The 19,592-nt window shown below is 44.9% G+C and overlaps 1 protein-coding gene across 1 annotated transcript; it reads right to left on the bottom strand.

The window, feature by feature from the left end:
- Positions 1-8,751: 8,751 nt before the first annotated feature.
- On the bottom strand, positions 8,752-19,054 carry LOC120916809. Its single transcript, XM_040327751.1, has 3 exons — positions 18,980-19,054; positions 16,553-17,248; positions 8,752-8,790 (listed from the first exon to the last, which is right to left on the bottom strand). The coding sequence occupies exons 1-3, from the start codon at positions 19,052-19,054 to the stop codon at positions 8,752-8,754; spliced, it is 810 nt and encodes a 269-aa protein (XP_040183685.1).
- Between the last annotated feature and the right edge of the window lie 538 nt (positions 19,055-19,592).

Raw genomic sequence — 19,592 nt, 5'->3', positions numbered from 1 at the left:
GTGGTTCACTCATAATAGTGGGCGTGGCTCAAAGGGGAGTGGTTTAGAAGGGTGTGTGGTTAGAGTTTGAGATGAATGAGGGATGGAGGGAGAAAGAAAGAAAGAAAGAAAGAGGGATAGAAAGAGAGAAAGAAAGAGGGAGAGAAAGAGAGATGGATGGACAGCAGGCCCAGATCCTACTCCACAATAAAAATATGTGCATCTATCTATCTATCGATCTATCAATTCAGCTATCCATCTTTAACATATACGCCCCCTGAAGACATAAATTACGAAGCGTACGTCGTCGGCCGTACCTGGTCACGTTACCCCACATCTGGTTGTCTCTGGCGATCGGTGAAGCGCACGCCGCCCACGGAGGTAGACGCGGCATAGGATTCATCTCTCCCCGCTTTTGACTTACACACCAGGAGCCCCAGTGACGGGTAGGCACCTTCTAATGTAAGAAGCCATTTGGCTAATGTTTTTAATATTTTTTTAATAAAAAAGCAATATTATGCTATGGATGTTCTATTTCTTGCATAAACCCCGTCTGCAATTTTGAGGAGGCAGGTTCCAGAGTATATCTCCAGGCTGTACTGACATGCTAGCAGGCATTAAGTTGCACAAGCGATAATTGACTTTCTTTTTCACTAAAGGAGTCAATTACATCTGGTAAGCAGATCTTCATACCATTTACTTTTGGGTGCCGTGATGTTTGGTGAAGGATTCTGAATAGGAACATAGAAATCACCACTTTTCTCTGCAAAAACTTTTATCATAGGACTTTATTGCTATATTTCTTTCACCATTTTATTTGCAATTATTTTCGTTATTGTATTTCATTGTCATTTTGGTTTACTATATTGGGACTGAGTTCATCATAGCATTTGTATCTAGGACTTATAATAGATATGAATATCACATGAACTATTTTCACGAGTGAATTTTTTTTTAATAATTTTAAATAATTGGCACAGAGCCCCCTATATTTCTTATAATTTCTTAAATATATAACAAGCTCTTTAACGCCTATGTGCTACCCCCTGCACACCAATGACTCTACCGCCGCTAAAATATCCACAACCAATATTTCTTGGTCTGACAATAAACAAAAGACCCACTTGTGCACTGACCGGAGTCTTTGGGAAAACAAGAGCTAAATAATAAGAATCATTCATTAGTCATTACAGAAATATTCCCTTTTCCTTTAGATTCACGTCCTAGTAATTACCATCTGACCAACCTAATAAAAACCCCGACAAAACGAAGGTCAACTAGCAGCGACAAGTGTTGATTATACAATAATTACATTGTGATTGTGCAGACAGAGCCTTGAAACTCTGGTGTTCTCCCGATAAGTTCCTCCGGCGGATAAGGACCCCCCTGTACTGCGCAGGCGCGGTGCGCGACTTGCCGTCTAGTGCTGACTCTGTCTCAGCTCTACATGCTATTTTCGGAGGCTCAGTTCAGGTTTGTACTGTGCAAGCGCCATGCTGCACCTGCGCAGTACAGAGGGGGTCCTTGTCTGCCGAGGGAACTTTTTCGGCAGGACACTGGGGAACTTTTTCGGCAGGACACACAGTCAGCGTCAGACAGTCAATAGCCCAGGGCGGGCGCTACTTATTTACGTCACGTGTATGGAGAAGGACATGAGGGGGGGCGGGAGCCCCGAGTACATTGTGGGGGCCCTACGCAGCTTGCATAGCAAGCGTATATGGCAGATCGACCCTGGGAACGGCACACACACAGCGTGCCATGACTCAGTGGACGGGAAGCGCATGCGCAGGAGAAATAATCAAAGAAAAAAGTAAGGAGACTTTAACAGGCAGGGGCCCCCTATTGGATGGGGTCCATGGACTTGAGCCCAGTCAAGCCCAATGGTAAGTCCAGCCCTGCCCAGGGTACACCATGCAGCTCTAGCTATTGCTAAATTCACGTAACATCCTAGTTCCATTGGTATCCTTTAGAACAAAGAAACAACTTCTGTCAATAAACTTATGTCAATAATACACAGGTGCTTCCTTTCTGGCAATGATCTCCCCATCCAGAACACAGAATAAAGCAGAATGTCAACCTGCCTCCAGCTTCCCTCCTCTTATGTAGGTGACGTGGGTAATTTAGCCTTGGTTGCAACAAGGTAGAATCCCCAGTCAGTAAGCCGACTGACACCACGGAATATAAAAAATGTATCATAATGATACATTTTTAGCCCATGAAGGCATATTGTACCCATGTAGCCCCAGCATGGCCAATGTAGAGTTCCACTTGGTGGGCATGTCACAGATTAGGTGGTTCTTGGGCAGGTTGTATTCCTTTTGGAGGTCTGCCAGCCGAGCACTGGCATTAAATGACCGTCGGAAATGCACACTGTCTTTTCTTGGCCTGCTTCAGGACATCCTGTAAGCCCGGGTACCTGCCCAAGAACCGCTGCACCACCAAGTTAAGGACATGAGCAAAACAGGGCACATGGGTCAGTTGTCCCTGTCGGAGGGCGGAGAGGAGGTTGTTGCCATTGTCGCAAACCACCATTCCTGGCTTAAGCTGGTGTGGCGACAACCACCTCTGAGTCTGCCCCTGCACAGCTGACAGAACCTCTGCCCGAGTGTGGCTCCTGTCCCCCAAGCACACCAGCTCAAGCACCGCATGGCATCTCTTTGCCTGCATACCTGCATAGCCCCTTGAACGCCTACAAAGCACCACTGGTTCCGAGGACAAATCAGCACAGGAAGAGGCCACAGAGGAGGGGGTGAAGGAGAGAGGTTGGTCACAATCACCAGTAGTAGCATATTGGAGTCGTGGTGGTGGAACAACCTCCAACACTACTGCACCCTGTCCTGCATCCTTCCCAGCTGCCAGCAGAGTCACCTAATGTGCCGTGTAAGATATGTAACATTCCTGTCCATGCCTGCTGGACCATGAATCAGCGGTAATATGCACCTTACCACTGACCTCCCTGTCCAGCGAGGCATGGACATTGCCTTCTATATGCTGGTAGAGAGCCGGAATCGCATTCTGTGAGAAAACCACTGAGGTACCGCACATTCCAAAAACTCACGGAAGGGGGCAGAGTCTACCAACTGAAAAGGAAGCAGTTGAAGTGCTAGCAATTTAGCTAAGCTAGCATTCAACTGCTGGGCACGTTGAAGGCTGGGAGAGAACTTATTTTGGCGTTGCAGCAGCTGGGGCAGGGAAATTTGAGTGGTACAATCTGCCGTCGGTGTACCGATAGTAGATTGCGCGCAAGTACTTGGCTGTGACACGCTTAATTCTACACCTTCAGTCCTATCAGTGCAGGCTTTAGCGAGGACTGAAGGTATAGTGGGGTTGGAGATCCCAGCTGATGAGGAGCAAGGAGAGGTACGCTTTGTTCTTTGATGTAGGTCTTTGAGGTACGCTTGCCAATGAATTGCATGGCAGGTCGACATATGTCTGGTCAAGCATGTGGTGCCCAAGCGGGTGATGTTTTGGCCACGCTAGATATGCTTACGACATATGTTACAAATAGCAGCGGTGCGATCTGACGCGCTCATCTCAAAAAAGGCCCACACCAAAGAACTTTTGGAATAATGCGGAGAGACAGCAGTGCCCTGCACATGCGGAGCTCTGCAGTGTTATGCAGTCGGTGTGCTGCCCTTAAGCTGGCCCCTGGAGGGCATCCTGCCTCATTAGAGATGTACCTCCTCCTCCTCTCCTATCAGGCACCCACGTGGAGTCAGTGACTTCATCATCCCCCTCCCTCCTCATCACGGTAGAAAACCTGGCAGTATGCTGCAGCTGGGGGAACATGACTGCCAGATTGCTGTCCTTCTTGGGCACCCCCTCTCTCTGGGCTCACGTTACTGTTTTCCACTAGCTGTGTACCATCATCAGAGCCTTCAAAATGCTGTGCATCCTCCTGCAGCATGTACCCAACACTGTGGTCAAACAATGGGGATAGGGAAGGAGGACATGGTGGGGCTAGGGAAGGAGTGACTGATGCAATTGAGCAGAGGGAAGAGGCCGCATTGGCAGCTGCTTTACTAGACAAAGTACCCTAAGCCTGGGTAAGAGAGGATGAGGAGGATGAGGACGACTTGGTAATCTACTCTACTAAGTCTTCGGCATGTTGCGGTTCAACACGGCCAGCTGCCGAAAAAAAGGATGAGCGTGTCCCACGGCCACGTGCTGATGAGGATGCACCGTGTCCACGACCAGCACTGTTGCCTCTAGAAGCAGAGCCTGCTTGCCCTCTTTTATCAGCTCCTGACTCTCTGCCTCTCCTTGTTGTCCTTCCAGACATACTAATATCCTGCAGGGAGATGTAGCTGCACAAATACTGACAATACTTGATGATCACTGCCTGTGGTATTAATATGAAAACAACAGCAATTGTATTCACGTAGCTTTAGATGCACACTGTGCAAAAGACACAGTACACCAAGTGAACATACTTGCTGATCAGTCACTGTCTGTAGTTTTATCCTGAGAACAACAGCAATTGTATTCATGTAGCTTTAGGTGCACACTGTGCAGAGGACACAGTACACCAAGTGAAAATACTTGCTGATCAGTCACTGCCTGTGGTATTAATATGAGGGCACCAGCAAATGTTTTCACGTAGCTTTAGGTGCACACTGTGCAGAGGACACAGTACACCAAGTGAAAATACTTGCTGATCAGTCACTGCCTGTGGTATTAATATGAGAACAACAGCAAATGTATTCACGTAGCTTTAGGTGCACACTGTGCATGGGACACAGTACACCAAGTGAGAATACTGCAGCTAGCACAATCACCTGCCTGCCTGTCAGTATATTAGGAAGAGCATACAGGAACGGATCTATCTAAACTCAATACAGTGTATATATATATGTACAACACCTGGGATGCATATATATCCTCTACACACTGTAACTGTAGCTGACTCGCCTGCCTGCCTGCTCTATCTAACTCAAAATAAATGACACTCTCTCTCTATCTGTATTTAATCACTGCAACACACTATACAAGGCCACCAGGGAGGCGGCCTTATATAGTGTGGGGCGTGTACTAAACCCCCTGAGACATAATTGGCCAAAGCCACCCTGGCTTTGGCCAATTATGGCTCTCCGTTTTTTGCACGCTGTGATTAGCCAAAGCATGTTATAGTGCATGCTTGGCCAATAATCAGCCAGCAATGCCATGTGATGCCGCAGTGAATTATGGGCCATGACACGCCACTCAAATTTGGCACGAACGGCCCATAATGTTCGTAATTCGATGAACGGTCAAACATACGATGTTCAAGTCGAGCATGAGTTCGACTCGAACACGAAGCTCATCCCTACTCACAAACAGGAAAAATGTGGCAAAGGGGATAGGGCACAGGACACCCTAATGCCACGTACACACCATCACTTTATGTGATGAAAAAAAATGACGTTTTTAAAAACGTCACTTTAATTGACCGTGTGTGGGGGAAAACGTTGTTTTATGTCTTCTAAAAAACGACCAAAAAAAATTGAAGCATGCTTCAATTTTATGTGTCGTTTTTCAAAACGTCAACTTTTACTTCACAGAAATTGACCGTGTGTAGTAAAAAACGTCGTTTAAAACGACGTTTTTTTACCCGCGCATGCCCAGAAGCTACTTATGAAGCAAGCTTCAATGGAAAAAGTGGTGAGAACGTAACCTCGCTTTGCTAGAACATTGTGAGAAAACGATGGTGTGTAGGCAACTTCGTCTTTGAAAATTGAAGTTTCAAAAACGTCATTTTTTACTTCACAGAAAATGTTGTTTTTTTTCATCACATAAAGTGATGGTGTGTACGGGGCATTAGTCACAAAAATAGTAACAATCAGCAGACAGGCAGACTCCACTAGAATAGGCTGTCTTCTATGGTAACTGAACTTTATTTAGTGTCATACAGAATTCTTGTTATGAGTTCTCTCTTAAGCTCTCCCAGCCACCTCATGGGTCCCCGGTTCATGAATAGTCACCTGGGGTACGTTTTTAGAACTCCATAACTATAGGCATAGTTTCCAGGTATTGTGCAGGCTCTCCCTTGCGGAGCTCTTGAGCACCCGGATTGGCCTTGACAGACCTAGCAGCCAGGAAGACCCCTGGATAGGCCTCAGTCTTCAGGCCTAGCAGCCAGGAGCTGTTTGATACACATCCACCCAGGCCTCAGCCCCGAGTGGGAAGACCCAGATCACCTGACTTCTTCCAAATAAATAGCTTCTCCCAGCATTCATAGCAACAAATCTGATTGGCTGAGAAAAGTAACAGTGCCACCTTCTGACAAAAGGGAGAAACAACAACTAAACAGGAATGGAAGAAAGCCATTTGACCACTGTAACGGCACCCCGAGTATGAAAGGGGTTAAAGTCGTTTAGGACATTCCATTCCCAAACACAAAGGCAGCTACCGAACACTCCAATCAGCCGAACAAGAAACCCATACGAATAGGTCCCCCCCCCCCCCCCCAAGTATGACACGAGGCTCTGCATTGAGGGTCAAGCAGGAATCAGACTCTATTAAAAGGAATACAGGCTCTTTATATTCACTTGAGAATACTGCAGTCACCACATGAACAATGATCCGGATCCACCCACAACATCACATAATGGTTACATAACGAGCCCCCAATACACGTTATTCTGAGTGTCAATACATCCCTTAGTAGACAACAGGTGAGTTCATTAGCACACTTAATAATAGGTGAATGGAAAGATTAACACAATTTACTCATCCAGACAAAAGCAACATCGTTAACCAATAAACAGTCAGTCTCTTACATTGAACTTCTTGGAATGCCCATATTAGGAGTTATACTTCCTGGTCATAGACCTCACAGTGTACAGGGGATAACATCTTCATATTTCTGGAGAGATATTGTTAATGAATATTACTGTCACATTTGAAGTAATCCAATCATATTCTCAGTGTTTATTATTTTCTTGGTCACCCTGCGAACAAAAGTCTCCCGTCATATGGCTCCCTCCTTGTGGGACACTTGGGCAGACCCGGCTTGATCCTTCTCGGGTCAACTTGGGGATGTTCGGAACTAGGAGGCCGGAGTGACGTCGGTTTGTCGGGACAACCCATCAGCATTGCTATTTTGCTTAGCTGATGGTGACGTTGTAAGGTTGTATGGCTAAGCTCCACCGCAGCAACCTGCCATTGTCTCCTGAGACCCGGTTAAGCCAGACCAATTGATTGTGGTCAGTGACTAATGAAAATTCCTGTCCGTACAAAAAAAGGGTTCAATTTTTTAAGTGCCCAAACCAGGGCCAAACACTCCACTGCCGCATAGCTCACTTCCTGGGGTAATAGCTTTCTGCTCAGGTATGCACAATGGCATCCCTAGGGGGGGGGCCAGAGGGGGCCCTGACCTCCCCAACATTATGCTGTGCCCCACCATGTGCCCCTCCCTCTGCTCGCTGACACTGCATAATGCGAGAGCACCCACAACCACAGCCGCCCGATCCTCATTCGCATGGAGAAGAGCGAGTTGCAGAAAGGACTCCACGAGCACTGTGGGGGGGGGGGGGCTTCATCTCAGTTACTGAAAAAAACAGACTGATTTCTCCCGTCCTTAGGACAGGAGAACCAGCCTGTGAATTCCGAGAGTGGTGACTGCAAGGTGAGTCGAGTGTCAGTCTATGACACTCTTTCACAGCCCAGCGAGTCCAGCCACCCCCCATCACTCTCCTCACATACGAGCTGGGAGGAATACAGCTCCTCCTCCTCCTTCCAGTCCCGCCCACACTATCCCGACGTGCTGTATCTGAAGAGAGGGGGTGTGTGGGCGGGAAATATGAAAATCAGCAGCATTCCTGGCTGTGTGTGAATGATGCCTGAGATTCTAGCCTGGACCATTGGTAAGTGTGTGCACTGCAGACTGCAGTACACTGTAATCACTTAACTGCATTATCTCCATCCCTTCTCTCCCATCTGTCTCTCTCCCCCTCTCCTGTTCTTTCAAGAAATTCACAATTTACTTTCACTTTCAGTTAGGCAGGTAATAGACGCTGCAAATTTCTTTCCTGCATCCACAGATTGCAGGAAAGAAACTTGCATGATTCCCCCATCAACACAGACAGTGCTGACAGGGCAATATCCCTCCTGCCCAGCAATTGTACTCTCCCGACAAACAGTGATTATCACTAGTAGCTATACAGCAACCACTAGCAATAAACATAAGAGAATCTGCACATTAATGGTTCAAATCTCAGCCAGTTCTTGCTGAACCAGCTGAGATTTAAACTGTCTATGGCATGTCTTAGCTCTTAGGCAGCCCATACATTGATCACTTCTTTTCATTCATGGAAAGAGGGAATGGAAAAATATCCTCACATGTAGTGTACATGTGGATACTTGGTCATATAAAATGTGCCACGTCCTAATACGTATGAACAAAAGAATAACTGGGGGCGAGTTGTTGGACTTTTCAGGCACTATAGACTAGTCAGAATGTAGTCACACAGAGAAATGTTTCTCTAAAAAGTTGTTGAATTTATTTAGACATAAAAAATATACAGTTCATATTAAAAAGAGATTGTCATTAGCAGCAAAACTATCTGGTAAACCAACTCGACAATGCAAGAACCTCCAAAAGTGTAACAGAAATTGATAAATTGGTAGTCATAAGTGAAAAAACAAAGTTTCAACGATAGGGTCAAAAGCTTTCGTAACAGAAAAAACAACCCATTTAGAGATTAATTGTCCTGTATAATGATGGAGGTGCAGACAAATATATGTCTGAGATGATAAAACTTGCAAAGTTTGCTGACTCGACCGGTTTCGCGCTTATTGCAGCGCTTCCTCACGGAGTCCCAGTATGGTTAGCTGCAGGACAATAATAAAAGAAAAACACAAGAAAACACAAACATATACAAAAATAAATCAATTAGACAATGAATAAATGTAATAAATATATAAAACAGATGAGCACGTGAACAGCATCAATCACTCTCATAGAAAGATAGAAAAGAAAAAAGGAAACATAAAATAGAATAAAGATGGTCCTGAAGAGCGGACCAAGAAAAGGGGGTCCAGTGTAAAACCATCTCAAAAGCATTCACTCATTAGTATAGTGGGAGCGGGGGTATATGATAATATTGTTAAATAAAAAGGAAAGTGGGAATGATGAAATAAAATAGATTTATATACTGACAACAAGGTCAATTTGAAGAGTTGATATACTCACAGATAGTGTTAAAGCATATTTATCGTCCAATAGTAATAAGTACACAAAGTAGGAAAGGTAACTTCCTACAAAGGGTTAAGTATCTAGGTCCGGGCTGCTGGACGTTAGATAGATATGAACAAACCCATTAGGGAAAGAAATCTAAAAAATAATTAAATATATATAGTTATCAGTGTTTGCAATGAAAAGGTGTAAATTTGAATAGAGAAGGAATAGTAAAGGTGTCCGCAAATTATCTTAAGTGGAGAGTAGTAGTGCCACAGAGGAGGGGAGCCAAAAATGGCATCCCTGGTATAAGGTATACAGGAGTGATGTAAGTGCCTGGATATCAGCCTTCAATGGCTAGTAGGCACTAAGAATCCTGGTAGGTTAAAAAAGAGCAGCGACAGACAAATTCTGTCAGTATGGCTGGTTCATGAAAGGAGTCAGGAGGCATAATGGTGAGGCTGAATGAATCTTACCTGAATAATAGTGGCGGTGACACCCTCGATCCACAAGCCTACCAGGAGACTGCAGCGATAGGCGTCTAGATCGTGGAGGCTTAAATAGAGCCCCGCTCCATGCGGAGAAGACGTACAGCATGGCGCGGCTGTATGACGTCATCCGCAAAGGCCGCAAAAAAACTTCCAACGTAGGCGTCGCATAAACACAGGCGACACGCTGCGTAGGAGGCATTACACCAGGACGGAAACTCCATCTAGTGGTGTAACTAAATATCTCCAAGGTGTTAGAGAGATATAATATGCAGCCAACACTATACAGAGAGAGGGAAATATCTCGTGAGATGAGGCGTGATACACAGAAAGAGCAAGACCTGGAAAAAGGAGAGAATCCAAAAAGAAGGAAAAAAGAGACACAAGAAGACACCTGAGGGGGGTTAACAGTTCACAAGCCCATCATACAGATTGCATTACTTGCATCATTCTTGAATTAGAACCGTAATACATATATTTCAAAACTTATTAGTTCCTTTGAAAAGATTATCAGGACACAAACAAAATTATGTTTGAAAGTATCATAAGGAAAATACAATTTGGAAAAACTCTTAAAAATAAATATAATACTATAGATCATTATACAGCATAGCATAGAACACAGGACCAAAGGTAATTAAGGAGAAACCAAGGGGAAGGGGAGAGGGGGGGGGAAGGGAGGAAGGAGGGGGGAAAAAGTATTTTATATACAGATCAAGGTTGATGGTGTTATAACCGTATCATAAATCATGCATTGAATATAATGTATACTGGTATTACCTGGAGCTAACGGTGTAATAAGAAATATAACAAACAATGAATTCAAGACTTATAAAGATAATGTGATAAATAAGTTCTTTAGATAGCTGGTTTATAGTAGTACTCATAAATTTTATAGATGATTATTTGTTTCCAAGGGGAAAAGGGGGGGGGAAGAAAAGGGAGAAGGGGGGGGGAAGGGGGGGGATGAAGGGAATGGGGTGGAGGGAACTGTTATAGAAAAGATTTATAAGATTGTGCCTCATTGAGGCCAGGGGTACACAGGGCATTAAGGCGTACGATCCATAAGGTTTCTTTTTGTAATATCAATTTGTCCCAGTTCCCCCCCGTTCATTCTTGGGGACTACCGCAAGGGCAATGAAAGAGACCACTTTGTTGTTAAAACGTTGATAAAAGTGGCGGCTCACTGAGGTCAACATTTTCCCCTCTGCCAAATAATAGACATGGTCTCTAATCCTAGCTTTGAAGTTTCTAATTTTTTTTCCAACGTAAAAGGCCTGTCACTGACACGTCATCAAATAAATTACCCCTTGCGTGTTGCAGTCTGCGTGGAAGTTGGGTGTGAAAATTTCACCATTTGGTAGGGTGAAAGTTGTGCCCTCATTGACCCATGAACAAAATGAACAGTGACCACAGCGGGTGATGCCGTTAGGGGGCGTTAGTCGTTTAGAATTTGGTACGTAATGACTGGAAGTCAATTGGTCTCGTAGGGATCTAGACCTCCTGAATGTTATATCGGGTTTGGGACCAATATATTTCTTCAAGACAGGGTCATTGGTAAGTAGAGTCATGTGTTTGGTCAGTATGTTGCGTAATTCATTATGATGGCCAGAGAATTGTGTAATAAATCTGACCGGTTGAAATACAGGGTTTACCTTTTGTTTGTATAATAAACTGGCACGAGGTTTTCGAAAAGCCTTATTAAATGCTTTACGTAACAAGGTTTTACTATACCCTCTATTCAGGAGACGGAGTTTAAGGAGGTTGGCTTGTTCGATGAAATCAGTGGTTAAAGTGCAATTTCTGCAAAGGCGCAGGTATTGAGCATATGCTCCTTTTACGTTGGAAAAACAATTAGAAACTTCAAAGCTAGGATTAGAGACCATTATTCGGCAGAGGGGAAAATGTTGACCTCAGTGAGCCGCCACTTATGCCCCGTACACACCATCACTTTATGTGATGAAAAAAAACGACGTTTTTAAAAACGTCACTTTAATTGACCGTGTGTGGGGGAAAACGTTGTTTTATGTCTTGTAAAAAACAACCAAAAAAAATTGAAGCATGCTTCAATTTTATATGTCGTTTTTCAAAACATAGTTTTTTACTTCACAGAAATTGACCATGTGTAGCAAAAAACGTCGTTTAAAAAGACGTTTTTACACCCGTGCATGCCCAGAAGCGAGCTTCAATGGAAAAAGTGGTGAGAACGTAACCTCGCTTTGCTAGAACATTGTGAGAAAAACGATGGTGTGTAGGCAACTTCGTCTTTGAAAATTGAAGTTTCAAAAACTTCGTTTTTTACTTCACAGAAAATGTTTTTTTTTTCATCACATAAAGTGATGGTGTGTATGCGGCATTAGACCTTTATCACAGTTTTAACAACAAAGTTGTCTCTTTCATTGCCCTTGCGGTAGTCCCCAAGAATGAACGGGGGGGAACTGGGACAAATTGATATTACAAAAAGAAACCTTATGGATGGAACGCCTTAATGGCCTGTGTACCCCTGGCCTCGATGAGGCACAATCTTATAAACCTTTTCTATAACAGTTCCCTCCACCCCATTCCCTTCATCCCCTTCCCCCTCCCCCCCCTTTTCTCCCCCCCTTCTCCCTTTTCTCCCCCCCCCTTTTCCCCTTGGAAACAAATAATCATATATACAAGTTATGAGTACTACTATAAACCAGCTATCTAAAGAACTTATTTATCACATTATCGTTATAAGTCTTGAATTCATTGTTTGTTATATTTCTTATTACACCGTTAGCTCCAGGTAATACCAGTATACATTATATTCAATGCATGATTTATGATACGGTTATAACACCATCAACCTTGATCTGTATATAAAATACTTTTCCCCCCCTCCTTCCTCCCTTTTTTTCCCCTCCCCCCCCTCTCCCCTTCCCCTTGGTTTCTCCCTAATTACCTTTGGTCCTGTGTTCTATGCTATGTTGTATAATGGTCTATAGTATTATATTTATTTTTAAGAATTTTTCCAAATTGTATTTTCCTTATGATACTTTCAAACATAATTTTGTTTGTGTCCTGATAATCTTTTCAAAGGAACTAATAAGTTTTGAAATATATGTATTACGGTTCTAATTCAAGAATGATGCAAGTAATGCAATCTGTATGATGGGCTTGTGAACTGTTAACCCCCCTCAGGTGTCTTCTTGTGTCTCTTTTTTCCTTCTTTTTGGATTCTCTTCTTTTTCCAGGTCTTGCTCTTTCTGTGTATCACGCCTCATCTCACGAGATATTTCCCTCTCTCTGTATAGTGTTGGCCGCATATTATATCTCTCTAACACCTTGGAGATATTTAGTTACACCACTAGATGGAGTTTCCGTCCTGGTGTAATGCCTCCTACGCAGCGCGTCGCCTGTGTTTATGCGACGCCTACGTTGGAAGTTTTTTTGCGGCCTTTGCGGATGACGTCATACAGCCGCGCCATGCTGTACGTCTTCTCTGCATGGAGCGGGGCTCTATTTAAGCCTCCACGATCTAGACGCCTATCGCTGCAGTCTCCTGGGAGGCTTGTGGATCAAGGGTGTCACCGCCACTATTATTCAGGTAAGATTCATTCAGCCTCACCATTATGCCTCCTGACTCCTTTCATGAACCAGCCATACTGACAGCATTTGTCTGTCTCTGCTCTTTTTTAACCTACCAGGATTCTTAGTGCCTACTAGCCATTGAAGGCTGATATCCAGGCACTTACATCACTCCTGTATACCTTATACCAGGGATGCCATTTTTGGCTCCCCTCCTTTGTGGCACTACTACTCTCCACTTAAGGTAATTTGCGGACACCTTTACTATTCCTTCTCTATTCAAATTTACACCTTTTCATTGCAAACACTGATAACTATATATATTTAATTATTTTTTAGATTTCTTGCCCTAATGGGTTTGTTCATATCTATCTAACGTCCAGCAGCCCGGACCTAGCTACTTAACCCTTTGTAGGAAGTTACCTTTCCTACTTTGTGTACTTATTACTATTGGACGATAAATATGCTTTAACACTATCTGTGAGTATATCAACTCTTCAAATCGACCTTGTTGTCAATATCTAAATCTATTTTATTTCATCATTCCCACTTTCCTTTTTATTTAACAATATTATCATATACCCCCGCTCCCACTATACTAATGAGTGAATGCTTTTGAGATGGTTTTACACTGGACCCCCTTTTCTTGGTCCGCTCTTCAGGACCATCTTTATTCTATTTTATGTTTCCTTTTTTCTTTTCTCTCTTTCTATGAGAGTGATTGATGCTGTTCACGTGTTCATCTGTTTTATATATTTATTAAATTTATTCATTGTCTAATTGATTTATTTTTGTATATGTTTGTGTTTTCTTGTGTTTTTCTTTTATTATTGTCCTGCAGCTAACCATACTGAGACTCTGTGAGGAAGCGCTGCAATAAGCACGAAACCGGTCGAGTCAGCAAACTTTGCAAGTTTTATCATCTCAGACATATATTTGTCTGCACCTCCATCATTATACAGGACAATTAATCTCTAAATGGGTTGTATTTTCTGTTACAAAAGCTTTTGACCCTATCGTTGAAACTTTGTTTTTTCACTTATGACTACCAATTTATCAATTTCTGTTACACTTTTGGAGGTTCTTGCATTGTCGAGTTGGTTTACCAGATAGTTTTGCTGCTAATGGCAATCTCTTTTTAATATGAACTGTATATTTTTTATGTCTAAATAAATTCAACAACTTTTTAGAGAAACATTTCTCTGTGTGACTACATTCTGACTAGTCTATAGTGTCTGACAAGTCCAACAACTCGCCCCCAGTTATTCTTTTGTTCATACTTTTTTTCATTCAACTATTAGGTTATACATTATGGCCCGGATTCAGAAGGCACTTACGCCGACGTATAACAAGTTACGCCGACGTAAGTGCAAATGTTCGCCGTCGTATCTGTGCGCAAGACCCACAAACAGAGATGCGCCTAAAACCAGGCTACACCCCGCCGACGTATCTTGCTTACGCCGGTGTAGAGTGGGCGCACATTTAGGCTGGGAGCATAGTGGCGCTCCCATTGATTAGTCATTCAAACATGCAAATGAGGGAAATACAGCGATTCACGAACCTGCATGCGCGCGACGCAGGCTACGAGAGGTGCGCGTAAGTTGTACGTCTGGCGTAAAGTTAAGCCCTATAAAGGAGGTGTAACCCAGCAGCAGACATGCAAAGGTCTGCACCAGGGAACACAAGCCGGCCAAGCCGGCGTATTTTACGTTGGATGTGTGTCTGGCTGGGCGTAGGTTAAGTTCATGGCGTACGCAGTGATCCGGCGTATCTTAGGCAGTTGTTCCGACGTGGTTGCGAGCATGCGCAGGGGGATGCGTCCACGTCACGGCGCATGCGCAGTTCGTTAAACGTACTTGTCTGGAGCTCGGACCATCATTTGCATGGGGTCACGCCTCATTTGCATGGGTCAAGCTCACTTCCACCTACGCCGGCCCGCGCCTTCGAAACCTACGCCACGCCGACGCAGCATTGGGAGCACTGGCTTCCTGAATTCCATGCTTGCCTCTCTGCGCTGCGTCAGGCGTGGCGTACGGCGTTTGTGTTACGGCGGCATAATGTGCGCCCAACTCTCTGTGATTCTGAGCCTATAGGTAGATGGGGGAATCCTCTCAGTGTGGACCAGTGCCGGAACAACCAGAGTTGCTGTCCTGTCCCGGCTATTCACAGCGCTGGTCTCTGTCTCCATGGCAGCAGCGGCAGCACATAGGAACCCAGTGCTGGTTACTTTATGGGGCTGATGTACAGGAGGGCCAGCACAATTTGTTGTTAGAGATGGGCTGGGCATGTTCAAAATTCCACATGCCAGAGCCTGCCAGGAAGCCCACACTGCACAGATCAGGAAATGTCTCACTGCCTGTGATTAGCACTGTAGAACAGGCCCGGACTGGCCATAGGGCAGGCCGGCATATGCCCGGTGGGCCGGGGGGCGCCAGGCCGCATGTCTTAAAAAGAGCCGGCAGGGCCGGCCGCGGGAGGATGACGGCCGCGGAAAGGATGTTCACGCGATTACCTGGTGATAGTGGGTGGATCGGAAAGTCTCTCCATTTCCCCGCCCACTATGGCAACTGAAAGCCGCAGTTCGCGCATGTGCCCCGCAGCCACCGGTTACCTGGCAACCAGGACGCCAGGAGAGGAGAAGCCGAAGCCGAGGCTGAGGCCAGCATCTTCCCTATAGGCGGCCGCAGCATCCCGCTTTCAAGTGCGGGAGGATATGCACGCGAATACCAGGTGATGGTGGGTGGATCACAGTTCTCTTCCTTTCCCCACCCACTATGTCAACTGAAAGCAGCAGTTCACGCATGTGCCCCGCAGCCACCGGTTACCTGGCAACCAGGAGAGGAGAAGCCGAGGCTGAGGCCACCACCTTTCCGATAGGTGGCCGCAGCACCTTGCTGGCTTTCAAGTGCAGGAGGTGGGTCTCATATCCGCCTACTGCACATGAAAGCCGACAAGGTGCTGCAGCCGCCTATCGGGAAAAGCAGTGCACGCCCACAATGATGTGTACCTGGCTCTGAGTAATGATGTATACCTGGCTCTGAGTAATGATGTGTACCTGGCTCTGAGTAATGATGTGTACCTGGCTCTGAGTAATGATGTGTACCTGGCTCTGAGTAATACTGTGTACCTGGCTCTGAGTAATACTGTGTACCTGGCTCTGAGTAATACTGTATACCTGGCTCTGAGTAATGATGTGTACCTGGCTCTGAGTAATACTGTGTACCTGGCTCTGTGAGGAATAATTTGTATCTGGCTCTGTGAGGAATAATTTGTACGTGGCTCTGTGAGGAATAGTTTATACTGTAACTGGCTTTCTAAAGTAGTAGCTCCAAAAACCTGTTCCAAGGCTACATTTGCTCTGAGTAGTAATTTGTACCTGGCTCTGAGTAATGATGTGTACCTGGCTCTGAGTAATGATATGTACCTGGCTCTGAGTAGTAATTTGTACCTGGCTCTGAGTAATGATGTGTACCTGGCTCTGAGTAATGATGTGTACCTGGCTCTGAGTAGTAATTTGTACCTGGCTCTGAGTAATGATGTGTACCTGGCTCTGAGTAGTAATTTGTACCTGGCTCAGAGTAATGATGTGTACCTGGCTCTGAGTAATGATGTGTACCTGGTTCTGAGTAATACTGTGTACCTGGCTCTGAGTAATACTGTGTACATGGCTCTGAGTAATACTGTGTACCTGGCTCTGAGTAATGATGTGTACCTGGCTCTGAGTAATGATATGTACCTGGCTCTGAGTAGTAATTTGTACCTGGCTCTGAGTAATGATGTGTACCTGGCTCTGAGTAGTAATTTGTACCTGGCTCTGAGTAATGATGTGTACCTGGCTCTGAGTAATGATGTGTACCTGGTTCTGAGTAATACTGTGTACCTGGCTCTCAGTAATACTGTGTACATGGCTCTGAGTAATACTGTGTACCTGGCTCTGAGTAATGATGTGTACCTGGCTCTGAGTAATGATATGTACCTGGCTCTGAGTAGTAATTTGTACCTGGCTCTGAGTAATGATGTGTACCTGGCTCTGAGTAATGATGTGTACCTGGCTCTGAGTAGTAATTTGTACCTAGCTCAGAGTAATGATGTGTACCTGGCTCTGAGTAATGATGTGTACCTGGCTCTGAGTAGTAATTTGTACCTGGCTCAGAGTAATGATGTGTACCTGGCTCTGAGTAATGATGTGTACCTGGTTCTGAGTAATACTGTGTACCTGGCTCTGAGTAATACTGTGTACATGGCTCTGAGTAATACTGTGTACCTGGCTCTGAGTAATGATGTGTACCTGGCTCTGAGTAATACTGTGTACCTGGCTCTGTGAGGAATAATTTGTATCTGGCTCTGTGAGGAATAATTTGTACGTGGCTCTGTGAGGAATAGTTTATACTGTAACTGGCTTTCTAAAGTAGTAGCTCCAAAAACCTGTTCCAAGGCTACATTTGCACACGTGTTTAGGCACAATGCAAATGGCAGGAGCAGGAATCTGCTGATTCCTACTGCTGTTTTTGTCACCTATGAGTGACCAGGTGTGTTGCCTTTTGTGTCTTCTGAATGTGCAGAAATTGGGGTAATCTGAGGTGTAAAGGAATTACGGTAATCTGAATTGTGAGGAATTGGGGTGATCTGAGGCGTGAAGGTGAGGGAATTGGGGTGAAGGTGCAAAGCTCAGTTGATTTCTTACTATTATTTAAGTGGCATTTACTTGATAAGCGTCCTTTTCGTGTGAAGTTGACAGTTTTATTTTATTTTTTCTGTATCTGGCACTCTGAATTTCTTTGAAAACATGTTTCGCACACTATGCCCAAAAGATTGCTTACGGCACGAGGATGAGGACGTGACGTAGCGCGAGTGAGGTGGGAGGTGTAGGACGGCTCTATGGCGGCAGGAGACACACGCCGCTCTGAGGCTCCGTCGGCACCGCTCGTGACCTCGCAGACCACAGCGTGAGATCTGTGAGAAGCGAGAGGGTGCCGCAACCCCGCCGCATCCCCGCCCGGGACCGGGCATACCTACCTGAAAAACGCCGGAGAACGAGCCCCTGTTGGACACGCAACGCCGGAGAAATTAAAACTGCCGCGTTCTCAGCACTGATGTCAGCAGCCTGAGCGGTGATATGCGGTGCAGGGGTTATCAGAAATCCATCGGAGACACGTAGCCGGGCAGTGGATCAGGAGGAAAAGCAAAGGGTCTGGTGAGGCGCTCAGTAGAGCCGAGTCCGAGCGGGCCCCCCCCCCCCCGTGACCCCCCTCCCGTTTGTTATAATACTGTCCCCCGGAATGACCATACACCAGTACATCATAAGGTGTCTTATTGTGTAAAAATTGGAGAATAATTAGATGCTAATCTTCTACTGGGTTAGATATCTGTGAGAACTATATATGAAGGGAACACGAATACAAAATGCAAGTGAAATGTAAGTGAACATACAATTTAATATATAACCCACACCGGGACATGATGATGTAATTGAAGAAATATCTGAGGAGTATGATATCTGGTTCATTTGAACTCACCACCTGTTGCAAAATCTCTACACTGCCTGTTCTCTTTAGGACATATTTAAGTGCATGGTCCCTGTCCTTATTGAATGGCTCTGGCTGGTCTGTGGAGTCAAACAGGAGGGAAATCTAGGGCAATATAAATTCTGATCTTCCCTCTCATGATCTACCTAATTGCCCTTTTATATAGTTGAATTAACGACAACCCCGATGGCCTGGGCATTGAGGCATTAGCGTTCTGAGGGGAAACTTAGGCCGGTGAAGGATGACCAAAAATACATTACTCTCTCTCTGGACTGTACCGGTAACGCATACGTGACCGGGAGAAGCTGGTAAAATTCTAGTCTTTGAAGATTGGGGGACAGGGAAAAGATCATTTAGACCTTCCCTGACTCAAAGTGTCCCCCCTGTCTCTGGAAATGAGGAAGTTCTGGGCTGATGTAGCACAGGAGTTGGCTCTTTAAAAACACTGAAGGTATTTACCTTATAAGAAGAGAATCCGGTAGCCCAGGTAATTCTGCTTAAAGCAGTAAACGCCCTCTCCCCTGCTGATCAGCCCTTTATCTCTCTTTCTCAGTTCAGGGCTCTTGCTTTCCTGTGGCCCTCTCTTTATTAAAATATCTACTTTTTCAGGACATGAGTAGTGGATAAGGGAAGATAGGAGCTCATATCAGGGAAGAAAGTTGTGGACCGTTCCCTTTCCTTTTTCAAAAAAAAAAAAATCCATCTCTAAACTAGGGAATAGAATTCGACCCGCCAACAAAATGAATAGATCTACGAGGGGTGGCACTACAAAACCAACTAAGAATAACTCGGGGAATAGCTCCATACAGCAATATATGACGCAGGAAGGGAGCCTTAAAAGCCCAGGACTCGCAAAAAAAACTGAAAAGAAGAAGATCGATAAAAAAAAAG

Source organism: Rana temporaria, chromosome 11 (genome assembly GCF_905171775.1).
Source record: "Rana temporaria chromosome 11, aRanTem1.1, whole genome shotgun sequence".
Lineage (NCBI taxonomy): Eukaryota > Metazoa > Chordata > Amphibia > Anura > Ranidae > Rana > Rana temporaria.
Note: the sequence above shows the minus strand (reverse complement) of the source record. Positions and strands in the feature narration are given on the sequence as shown.

What these genes read in the sequence shown, in the direction of transcription:
- LOC120916809 (XM_040327751.1), bottom strand. Translation starts at nt 19,054, where the DNA reads ATGATCTTTTCCCTGTCCCCCAATCTTCAAAGACTAGAATTTTACCAG. An exon ending in CGGTCACGTATGCGTTACCG is followed by an intron (nt 17,249 to 18,979) that starts GTACAGTCCAGA and finishes ACTCTGAGCTAG; the next exon opens with GTACAAATTACTACTCAGAG. An exon ending in ACATCATTACTCAGAGCCAG is followed by an intron (nt 8,791 to 16,552) that starts GTACAAATTACT and finishes ATTGTCCTGCAG; the next exon opens with CTAACCATACTGGGACTCCG.